Raw genomic sequence first — 12,429 nt, forward strand, 5'->3', positions numbered from 1 at the left:
ACTTGCTCCATTTTTTCAAAAGGTGAGTCATTTATTTATGGCTTATCCTTTGGAGTAATACTATAATACATTTAGGGATGGTGGCAGTGCCTTGTCTATATTACCAGGGATATTTTACATGGACATGTATGTACTAGGCCCTGGTGAGGATGACTTGCACAATAAATGTGGTTGTACCCTTGATGTCTTAACAAACTCAGATCCAACAATAGAATTGACTTGGATTAGTTTCAGAATGGCTGTTGAAAAAATATGTTGGGTGTTACTGGCTTCGGAATGTCTGCCAGCACCAAATGCAAGCCAGTCCTACAAGGTCATTGTGTCAGTAGACCTGGAAGACATGGAGGAACATCACTTCTTACAGTAGGTGGAAATAAGGGAAATTGCAGACCATCTCTCAGAACAAAATCCATGACCCAGGGAATTCTAAAGCATTTTTCTGAGAAAGTTAACTACCAGTGACCTTTTTTCACCCTGGTATAGAATGCACCAAGATGCTTTGATCATGCTTCCAACAATAGATCATAGTGTCATCAGTGAATATGACCATCCCACTGGTCTCCTTGGTGGACAAGAGTCTTTCACACTACTGCAAAGCTCATTCAATCATACTAGTTGTTTAGTGGTAGGTTAGACGAGACAGGCAGCATAGGAACTGCCCCTCCGTCTGGTCATGCCTACTGCTTGGATGTTCAGGCCAAATCAGTCTTAGCCTCAAAAGATCATCGGCAAAGAGACAAGAAATTGAATACTGCCGGCAACAGTTTGACCTGAATAAAATTTCAGGAGACGACAAGCTCCTCAGTATAGGAGGCAGTTTAATAAAGGTGATAAGAAACAAGGTTTCTCTTTCCCCAAGACTTCTGACAACCACTGTTGACTCATCACTTTGTTGAAAACCTTCTGGTTGGCACCAGACTCCGTCATTTCTCTATCAGATACATTACCTGATTGCATCCCATTAGGATAACTGTTACCTCTGAATTCAGGTCTCCTGGAAAGCTGAAAAATATCTTTCTGCCTGTATATTATTATACAGACAAAAATGGAAGCAACTCTCCTTGGTTGACATGCCTTTTAACCTGCTAGGTGGTTACCATTATACCTGGATGTACCAGTTTTCACTTGATATGTACTATTTCAAAATGGCCATATAATCCATTGAATTGTATATTTCAGCTTCATCATCTGTCATTTAATATTAAATAGTCTAGATTATTGTTTTATATCATACATACAAACTATGTGAATTCTGGTGAATTTATTTGTGCAATTGTCATATTGATCAGGCAGTGTACTTATCAGCTATTACCCTTTTAAGTCATTATGCAGTTGGTATTATTTCAGTTTATTCATATTTGCTGTATGCATTTTTTTGTTCCATTCCTTGGTTACAGAGATGATAACAACAAAGTGCAAATGATTTAAGGTCACACACTTATTATGGGTGTGCACCTTGGTCAGAAATAAATGGTTCATTGTTTTGAAAAAGCGTCTTTATGGCAACAGAAATGAGCAAACTCCGATACATCATATCAAGACTTCTAACATGCATCTCACATCCAAATACTTAATTATTTTCATGTGGGATATCGAGATGCCCTCTCCACCCCCTCTATGTAGACACAGAATCAGTGCCAGAACATACTGTATATGTGACTACAGTAGAAACCACAGGCAGTTACTATTAAGTATTGAAATTACATGATCAGTATGACTCAAAAGGCATTGTTGTTGATATGTCAGTGAGTAGAGATGGTATTTCCATATTGTAATCCCACTGGGAATAAGCCTAGCACCCTGCCAATGAGGTGAGAGGTCTCAAACAAATAGGACCATGCCAATGAGGTGTGAGGGTTTGCAATCAGTATCACCCCACCTATGAGGTATGAGGGTTTACAGTCATTCTTGTCCCCAGTATGCAAGGCATTATTGTGTTCAAGTATCATTTACCCTGTCTGTGCGTGAAAATATTAAGGAAACAAGGAAGACTTGCAATTTGACTAATTCATTATGGTAGGGATGGTTTATACCAGCTGGAGCGAAAGGCGTATTTCATCTTTGGTATGCCATTCCGATTGCCAACGAACCAGTCCTGCCATATGAAAGAGCTATGTTTGATTACAGTGGTCAGAAATGTGCTATCTTCAACTGGCAATTTGGCCATCAAGACTATTGACCAACCAGCCATACGAGCAAACTATGTAAATTTACAGTGGTCAGGAGTGTTATCTCTGACTGGCAGTTTGGCCATCAAGACTATTGTCCAACCAGCCATACGAACAAACTATGTAAATTTAAGTGGTCAAGAGTCTTATCTCTGGCAATCTGGCCCTCTGATTCCTATAAAACTCATAGTGAAGTGGAATTACTTATGGAGCCATCTGACGAAGCCAAACCAGCTGTGCAGGACTGGCATTCCATAATGTGATGACTTATCCAATTGGCAAAATGATAATGAGTGCTGATGATACTTATCCTCATTTCCCTTTAATCGTGATGAAAAGGAAATGTTGGAACATGTGGATCCAGCAATGGAATGGATGAAATTTAGTTCATTTCAGTAGTATGATTTTGTCTCCATCAGAATGCCCTCCACTTTATATCAGTTCGACCTACAAGGTCAGTGCCTTGGTGAATGTAGATGGACAACAGTTCATAATTCAGAATCTCACCACAGTTGTTAAAGATTTATAAATTACTGCTTGTTACTTGGACCATTCTTGATCCTGGCAATGCAAGAATTATTTTATGTTGAGTCAGTTGCATGCAACTTTCTCACCCCACTGACTATTCTAGGAGACAACATTGGCCCCAGTTACTAACAAGGCTACTTCTTCATGATTTTTGACACTATTGGTCATAATAAAAATATGTCAGACCTGCTTGCCAAGTTTGACTTGAATAGACCAAAGTCCCTCAGCCTTTATCTGAAATGGAATCTCAAGTACAGATCAGATGGTTCCATGGTCCAGATGGTGCAACCAGGCATTGTAGCCATCAGTGGGCAGTCTAGAGAATTGTCATATACTCCCTCTTTTTGATATAATGAGATTGGTGACCATGCAAGATTATATCCATGCCTACAAGGATTGCTTGAAGCACACAAAGAAAAAGTGGTAGAAGAAGAAAGTTACATTTTCTTCCAGTGAAGGTCACCTTCAAGCCCTATCATCATGGCTGAAGTGGGTTATGAAGATTTCAGCTCATGAAATTACAGTGATCTCTGTGAACCTCCCTTGTGAACATAACTTTTCAATCTGACACAATAGGAGCTGTTCATTGGCTTGCTCAGTCAACCATCTCAAGTTTTTATCTTTAGGATTTAGCTCCACAGAGACAAGATTTAAATCCAGTGGGTCCAGTGGTAAATTTCTGCTTGATGTCAGAATCTGACTCTTTGACATTATTAGTTTAGCACTTTCGCTTGATTTTCCCCATAAGATTTATTTGAAAAAAGAGTTCAGTAATTATATTCTTGGTCAGTATATATCACATGACCATTGCTTGCAATGCTGCCAAGTTAAGAGAATAAGCTATTCTTTATATAGGGAATCACATGCTTGTTCCCATAAATGGTTCCTGTGGTACATTTGATATGCTCAGCATTCACTCCTCCTACTACCTATTCTGCTGCAATTAATGTGATTCATGAATGTATTCAGAGGAGAATGCAATTCTGTTTAGGAAATTAATTTTCTTTGAGAATACATCACCTGGTCACATTACAGTAAAACTTCTGACCTAACTGAAATGTAAGCAGACTATTTGATGTTTCATTCAGATTTGGACTGGTGCCACCTATTGGTGGTCAGAGGGAGGTAATAGGTTAGAGTTTCTTCCCTTTGTCTATATGCTGTATAGACCGAGAAGACAAATTTTGTCTTTTTGGGAAGAATCAATTTAGGAGGCAGCATGCTTGTTTTCCAATAGCTATGATATCATTGCCTTGATATGGTTGATGATACAAAGTTATCTTGTGCTTTGCATCGAAGCAGTAAAACTATTGCCACAGATAAAAGGATGACTTGAGTTAAAATCTATTTATATGCCATGTGTTTTGGGAAGTTTGGAAACTGATAAAGTTATTAAGCCTATATCAGTCAAATTATATTATCTGCCATGACAGACAACACAAATTTATTGTGGTCATTAAATTTCCAACTAAGTCTTCCAATAACATAGTTGGATATTCAATTGTACATCATTCAGCACATGCCATATTTACTACAATCTGTCTGTGTTTAATTTGTATGTAATGTTCTCATATGGCTCATGAAAAAATGAGGCTGAAAATGGAAGTAGTTATTACATGAACTAATTTTGCAGATGATTGAAAAAAAATATTGGATGAACTAGGTTAATGTTATTTTACACAGTTCTAAAATGCAATTCACCAATTCTGGTATATTTAATTTCTCTCTGTATATGTATGGAATATCTTGAAACATTTTGACAGTACACTGAAAACACTTTGAGTAAATCACACCCGGCTTCTCCATTGATACATATAGGCTTATGTTAGTATCCCATCCTTGAAGTAGAGTTACTAATATGTAGGATGGGCCCCAAGTGGCCAAGTGGTTTAAAGCGCTCAACATCATGGATCATTGCCATCTCACCTCTGTCTGTGTGGGTTCGAGTCTTGGGTTCTGCCAATGTGGATATGTGAGAAAGCTTGCCAGTAGCTTCTCGTGGGTCATTGGTTCTTTCTGGGGCTTTTCTGGGTTTGTCCTCCACCATTTATACTAGCAGCCATGTATAGCCAATCTTGTGCTGAAAAATGTTGTTCAACCCTACAACAACAACAACAACAACAGCTAATTTGTTGTAGTAGCTTTCCAAATGTTAATGTGATCTGAAAAGTATTCTCAGAAATATAATATAAAAAATAATTTGCTTGCATCAAACATACTGGTCATTTTAATTAAGTTGACCACTAAATTTTCTTAGAACTCATTTAGTCATTGTTATTAAAAGCTTTATGCAAAAACCAAAAATATAAGGGAACAAATGAAAAAAAGCAAATTTCCCTAAATCAGATATAAAAAAGATTTTATCATACTGTAGAAACCATACTAGCTTGAGTACAGTTATAAATAGGTAAATTTGTGATAAAGTAAGAAATCTGTAAATAAGTATATATAACATTTATACAATCTGACTGGATATAATGAAGATAGAAAAAATATATGAGCATAATTGGTGGCAAATATCTGCAATTCTGTAAAAATTCAGTAATTTTGATTAAGACTATATCAATACTTCATACAAATAAATGAAAAGAAAATATGGTAGAATCTTATTTGTTATAACCTTGTTCATCTGGATAATCATTGTCTCAGAACTACATGTATGTCCCCCAAACTCTGAACTACATGTATGTCCCCCAAACTCTGAACTACATGTATGTCCCCCAAACTCAGAACAACATGTATGTCTCTCAAACTCAGAACTACATGCATGTCCCCCAGACGCAGAACTACATGTATGTCCCCCAAACTCAGAACTACAATGTATGTCCCCCAAACTCAGAACTACCTGTATGCCACCCAAACTCAGAACTACATGTCCCCCAAACTCAGAACTTGATGTATGTCCCCCAAACTCAAACTACATGTATGTCCCCCAAACTCAGAACTACATGCCCCCCAAAGTCAGAACTACATGTATGTCCCCCAAATTATGAATTACATGTCCCCCAAACTCTGAACTACATGTTCCCCAACTTCTGTGCATGTTCCCCCAACTCTGAACTACATGCATGTCCCTCAAACTATGAATTACATGCATGACCCCAAACATACAGATCCAGTGTAACCCAAACTCGTTCAGTCAACTCCTTATACCCAACTTGGACTACCTTGTAAAGGTTGAACCTCAACCAGATTGCACACTCTGCCAGTGTCCATCAACAGTAGAATGCATTCTTGTTGAGTGTAGAAACTTCCACTCATGAGACAAGTAGTTTGATGTGAACTCAGTTAAGATACTTCTACCCTGTGAGACAAGTATTTTAATGCTAGTTCACTTAAGATACTTAAGCCCTGTGAGACAAGTATTTTAATGCTAGTTCACTTAAGAAACTTCTACCCCAAGTTTTACTTGGCACCATGTATCCAGTATTAGACTAAAATAAATGTACCATTAAATCTTATTCATACCTACCTACCTACCCCAACATACCTACCTACCTACCTACCCCTACATACCTACCTACCTACCTTTATACCCAGACATATAGCATTAAGCCCAATGCATACATACATATCAAACATCTGTATATCAAGTGTTAAACTGATGTGCCATTAAATACTGTGTATGCATACATACCAAACATCCACATTTAGCATTGTATTGCTCCACTACAAGAGTGGGTGGTAGGGAATGTCTGTCTGTCCATCCATCATGCCTTGGTTAAGTTTTTTGCTAATGTCATTTCAGGCACTGTGGTGGGGCATCCATATTCTATGAACACATTTCCAGTTGTAGTTGGGGTTTTTCTATCAGAATTTGGTTAACTAAGATTGCAAGGTATCAATATTCTCAGCCTTTCACTGGTATAATCTTTGTGAATTATTTTCCAATAATTCTTGATTTTGTTTCTCACTTTCAGTCCTCACACCCCATAACTGTGCTAATGTTTGGAGGAGGTTTCCAGTTTGACTCAAAAGACAACTACAGGTGGGCACATACTGTTAATTCACATGTTTTTGTGTTGTACACATTTTTATGGTTTTGCAGATGTTTCAAACCACCAATTTAAAGACCCAGAGAAGAAAAAAAACAGCCTTTCAGAGGATACTTCAGGACCCTTTTCTGAATAAATTAATGTAACTACTGTACTGATGACATTGTCACTTTGTATAGAAACATGAGAAAACATTAATGAATTTAGAGCATTTAAAAGTAATTGTATGACCCTTTGTAATTTCCTAATTGCAAAACACTAGGAATTTAAGTTGTTTTCGTTGTTATTCTTGCCTTTCTCAGTGTTTCTGTATGGCATTATTTTAAGTGTTATTTCACGTATTATTGTAAATTCACATAATTTCAAGGGATATTTATAGTTGGCCTTGGACAGTTATGGATGGTGGAGTTGACTTGAGCTGTAAAATATAATGATATGTATTAGAAACATCAATATTTTTGTGGCAATACAGTGTATCATGGTGGTACCCATACCTTGAGATGCATGATACAATATTAAAACTAAAATGCAGATTATGTAATTTTGTACGATCTTTTACACTTGCAGGATGTAGTTATTATCTGGACTACTAATCGTAGCTGAGAAATGTGTTACACTTTTTAAACAGGTATTATTAACATTTGCATCATTGATAGTGGTGGCCTAGGCATTGATGACCCATCCTGTGTTTAATTCCTGTAAGGTTAAGTTATGACCCATCCTGTATTTAATCCATGTAAGGTTAAGTTATGACCCATCCTGTATTTAATCCATGTAAGGTTAAGTAATGGCCCCTCCTGTATTTAATCCATGTAAGGTTAAGTAATGGCCCCTCCTGTATTTAATCCCTGTAAGGTTAAGTTATGACCCATCATGTGTTTAATCCATGTATGGTTAAGTTAAGACCCATCCAGTGTTTAATCCATGTAAGGTTAAGTAATGGCCCATCCTGTACTTAATCCATGTAAGGTTAAGTTATGACCCATCCTGTATTTAATCCATGTAAGGTTAAGTAATGGCCCCTCCTGTATTTAATCCATGTAAGGTTAAGTAATGGCCCCTCCTGTATTTAATCCCTGTAAGGTTAAGTTATGACCCATCCTGTGTTTAATCCCTGTATGGTTAAGTTAAGACCCATCCAGTGTTTAATCCATGTAAGGTTAAGTTATGAGCGATCCTGTGTTTAATCCCTGTAAGGTTAAGTTATGACCCATCCTTTATTTAATCCCAGTAAGGTTAAGTTACAACCCATCCTGTATTTAATCCCTGTAAGGTTAAGTAGTGGCCCATCCTGTATTTAATCCCTGTAAGGTTAAGTTATGACCCATCCTGTGTTTAATCCCTCTAAGGTTAAGTTATAACCCATCCTGTGTTTAATCCCTGTAAGGTTAAGTTAAGACCCATCCTGTGTTTAATCCCTGTAAGGTTAAGTTATGACCCATCCTGTGTTTAATCCCTGCAAGGTTAAGTAGTGGTCCCTCCTGTATTTAATCCCTGTAAGGTTAAGTAGTGGCCCCTCCTGTATTTAATCCATGTAAGGTTAAGTTATGACCCATCCTGTGTTTAATCCCTGCAAGGTTAAGTAGTGGTCCCTCCTGTATTTAATCCCTGTAAGGTTAAGTAGTGGCCCCTCCTGTATTTAATCCATGTAAGGTTAAGTTATGACCCATCCTGTGTTTAATCCCTGTAAGGTTAAGTTATGACCCATCCTGTGTTTAATCCCTGTAAGGTTAAGTTATGATCCATCCTATGTTTAATGCCAGTATAGGTGTAGATGTGGCCCATTCAAGGTTAGTAGTTTTCTGTTCTTTCTCCAGATTCTCCCACTTAAAGGCTACACCTAACTGTTAAGAGCACATGACATAAATTGTAAGCTTTTATTATCCCTATGCCATTACACAAGCATGGAAAATATTGTGATACACCTTGTTTGTCATTTACCACATCTCCTTAGCTGCTGTTTGGAAATTGATGGAAATTCATAGGTATGTTGCCCCTGTAGTAGCCATCTACTGGAGGGGTTGTCATTGTTGGCTACCACCCCAGGGATCCCTAGGAGGAGGTGGCATTCAAATGTATTAAACATTTGTTCCATTTTCAAATATTTTATGACCAAACTTCATAAATGCAGCCATGGTGTGAAGACATATCATATATGTGGCAGATTTTATGTTATTACCCCTAAATCACTGTCTGAGAGATGGGGAGGTGGGTGACTAACACAAGGGAGGGAGGATATGTAGGTGGGGTAAATATGCAGTGACAAGTGGGGGAAATGTGATGGCATTCCATTGCAGTTGTTTGAGTTTTACAATAATTGCAGTATGATAAATAATGGTTGTGTTTTGTTTTGTAGGGATGTATTTTGGCAAGGATCCTGTGATGATGGTGTTTATGCCATGTCTGATTTACTGGGCTGGAAGGTCAGTAGAAATACATTTTCTAAATAATTAAGGCTAGTAGAAATACATTTGCTAAAGAATTAAGGTTGTAGAATTGCATTATGCTAATGAATGAAGGTCAGTAGGAATGCATTTGATAAAGAGTTAAGATCAGTAGAATTGCATTTGTTAAAAAGTTATGGTCAATAGAAATGCATTTGCTACAGGATTCAGCACTTTTTTCATTCAAAGGAATATTGAAATGTTATAACCAGTTTTAGCCCCATCCATTTTCTGATGGATGATGGATAGATGGATGCACACATATGCACAAACAAATGCACACATTACAGGACTTGACATTATTACATTACACAGTTTTTATGTCAATTATATACTGGAACTTTCCTCTTTGTTATCTGTAAAGTTTGACAAATTCACAAGATAATTGGGTTTTATGGTTCATTTCAAATAACATATTTTAATTTGATGATATCTAATAATTGTGTAGGAATAGTTGATTATATATTGGAAGGATGTTAGATTGAATACTTTGGTTATTATGTGCAGTTTTATTATTTTACTTCTTTATACTTTTGGTACACTGAAACCATAAATAGAGGAGGGGCACAATTCTGATTAAACTTTTGGCCAAACAAGGTTGATACAGGAAAAATGGTCTTCAAATTTGAAATCCTGATTGTCTAAAACCTGGACTACTCGTGAAATTTGCTTGCCAGACAAACTTTTTTAGCTCACCTGGTCGTAAAGTCAGGTGAACTTATGGTGTTTTACCTCATCCATTGAACAATGTCTGGTTTCTGGCATCCATCAGGTGACCATCTGCAATTACTATTTTTAACTTCTTAAAACCCTTTCAATTTTTTCTTAATACTGTTTTTGACGATGTTTGACAGAAAGCACCCAGGTGTGAAAACCATTCAGATTTTTATAAATGATGCCAATGTGCCATCAAATATGGCCACCTTTACCAAAAGTTGAAACTTTCTCCATCTTGATTTAACAATTACTAATTTCAACTAGTTCTCAGAAACTTTGTGACCAGTTTGAACCAAATTTGGCACAGAGCAGCCATGCATAAAGGTCTGTCATGTTTATGCATTGAATGTGCCCACAGTTATGGCCACCATTACTAAAAATAAATTTTTTTAAAATGGCTTCTTCTTTAAAATGTCTGAACAGAGTTTTATCAAATTTGACACTAATCATCCTAGCTTGAAGACATTTCAAATTGATCCAAAATGATAATCTGCCATCAATTATGGCAACCATTACAAAACTAGAAAAATCTTTAAATGACCTTAAAAAACCACGAAACTAAATTTGACCAAACTTGACAGGAGGCATCCTGCCATAAAAAAGTCTTTTCAGTTTTGTACAAATGAGGCCAATCTGCCATCAGACATGGCTGTTGGTACTAAGATTATAAAAACCTTCAATAACTTCTAATAAATAATTAATTAACAGAATTGGACCGAAGTAAACAGAAAGTGTATGTTCCTGAATACCTTTAAACTCATTGAATATGGCTGACATTACTAAAAGTCGATAAATGGTTACAAATTTTATCATTAACAGAAATGCTGGAAAATTTTGATAGACTCTGACACAAAGCATTGTGGTATCAAGGTCTTTTAGTATTTGACAAATGATGCTAATGTGTGATCAAATATGGATGAAGGTATTAAAAAATAGAGACCTGGAAACACTTGTTTTCATGACAGATGGGGCCAGCCATTTAGTACATATAAAAAATCCTTTACATATTCTGGCTCAGGAATGCTAAGACCAGCTGCAGAATGTGTCATTGTGTCAGTACGACAAGTCCAGACAGGAATCATTCAGGAGCTGGATTCATCGCATTTAATGATCCGCAGAAAATATTGCCTTTGCCTGACATGATGCGCGAACCATTTGACTTCTAGTTCACTGGGTGATTCATGCTCTACTAGGTCAGTATATTCTGCATGGACATCATGCTTATCAAATACGACTGCAGACCATACTTCTACCAGTGTTTTTCCTGCTTTCTCAAAGTTCTGCTTTTCCAACTCTGCATCGATTGTTTTTCCTGATGCATTGAGATGTGACCCATAGTGATCATGAGGTAGCACTAGTCTGGCTATCTCTCGGCTCAGTGGAGCCATCCAGCGCTCAGCTCTGTTGTAGGCTGAATAATGAGGTGTGTGAGTGCCCGACAAATATACATCCAGATCCCAGTCAACAAATCTAGCATCTGCAACCCGTAGAGATTTGGGAAATCTTGGATTCTCGTCTGGTCCTCCATCACTCACCATGACCACTATTGGTTTCACATGACCATCAGCTGTGTACATCACTGGCTGAAATGTGGAATTGAGCACAGACGTTCCAAGTCATGACCATGTGTAAAAGCTGTACTGCTTCCATGTTTCATTGAGTGCACTGCAATATACATAGGACTGGAGTATGTTACAGCATTGACCAACTTTCCTGGAGTCAAGACACAGGCAGCATAGACAGATGGGATCAGTTTATGGTGAGACACAACAGCAAAGTCGTGATCTAGCAAACACACCGTATACTCGAGATGCATCAGTATAGGTGACTGCTTCATTGCTGCTGAGATTCCAAGTGACACTTTAGCCTTGTCATTTTTGCTGAGGTAGAAGCACATGTCTACTCCAAACAAAGAAAAGATTTCATCTAGGTATGACATAGATGCAGTTGCAGATGCTGCATCTTTATGGTGGTCATGAGTGATATTGGCAGCTCTTGTCAGTTTCACAGGTACAGTCTTTATGTGACGTTTGCCTTCCATTGAGCTGGATCATCTTGGAAGAAGCTGCAGATATGTCGCCAACCTTGACAGATGATAGCCTTGTTTCAATAAGGTTTTATGTAGGTCATCTAGTGTCTTACACGATTGCAATTTCAGCAATCGGTGCCGGTCACTGGGAACAGCACCAATCAATGCAATATCAGTAATTGCTTCAAGAAGATCCAGATTGCCGTCTGTGATGGCCGGTCTACCACCTCTATCCCTTGTAAACTTTTGTAGTTTTTGCACCAGATTTGGATGTTCTTCCACTATATCTTTGAGAGTTCATTTGAGTTTGAGAAAGCACTCATGCTGCCTTATGGCCTCCAGGCGCATCTGCTTCAATTTCAGTTTCTTTTGCTTAGATTCAATTCAACGGACTTCATTTTCTCCTTTAGTTTCTTGGTCATGAGACCTGCATCTCTTAATGTAGTAAAGCTAATAGCTGTTCTTGGACTTCAGAGATGTCACGTTGAACACTGGTCTGTTGTGAAGTTTCTGATGTTTTCGTGATCCTGGCGGTAGGTTTAGACTTG

General features: G+C 37.6%; 1 protein-coding gene across 2 annotated transcripts in view; it reads left to right on the forward strand.

The window, feature by feature from the left end:
* The window catches only part of LOC149808419 (NAD-dependent protein deacetylase sirtuin-2-like), a 72,846-nt gene that overhangs the window by 48,726 nt on the left and 11,691 nt on the right, over positions 1–12,429 (forward strand). For both annotated transcript variants that reach the window (XM_089976994.1, XM_089976985.1), the window contains exons 13-14: positions 6,617–6,684; positions 9,048–9,114. In XM_089976994.1, the coding sequence (XP_089833120.1) occupies positions 6,617–6,684; positions 9,048–9,114 (135 nt within the window). The remainder of the gene's footprint in view (positions 1–6,616; positions 6,685–9,047; positions 9,115–12,429) is intronic.

This window comes from Sinohyriopsis cumingii, chromosome 1 (assembly GCF_028554795.1).
Source record: "Sinohyriopsis cumingii isolate HCF-2022 chromosome 1, ASM2855479v2, whole genome shotgun sequence".
Taxonomy (NCBI): Eukaryota; Metazoa; Mollusca; class Bivalvia; order Unionida; family Unionidae; genus Sinohyriopsis; species Sinohyriopsis cumingii.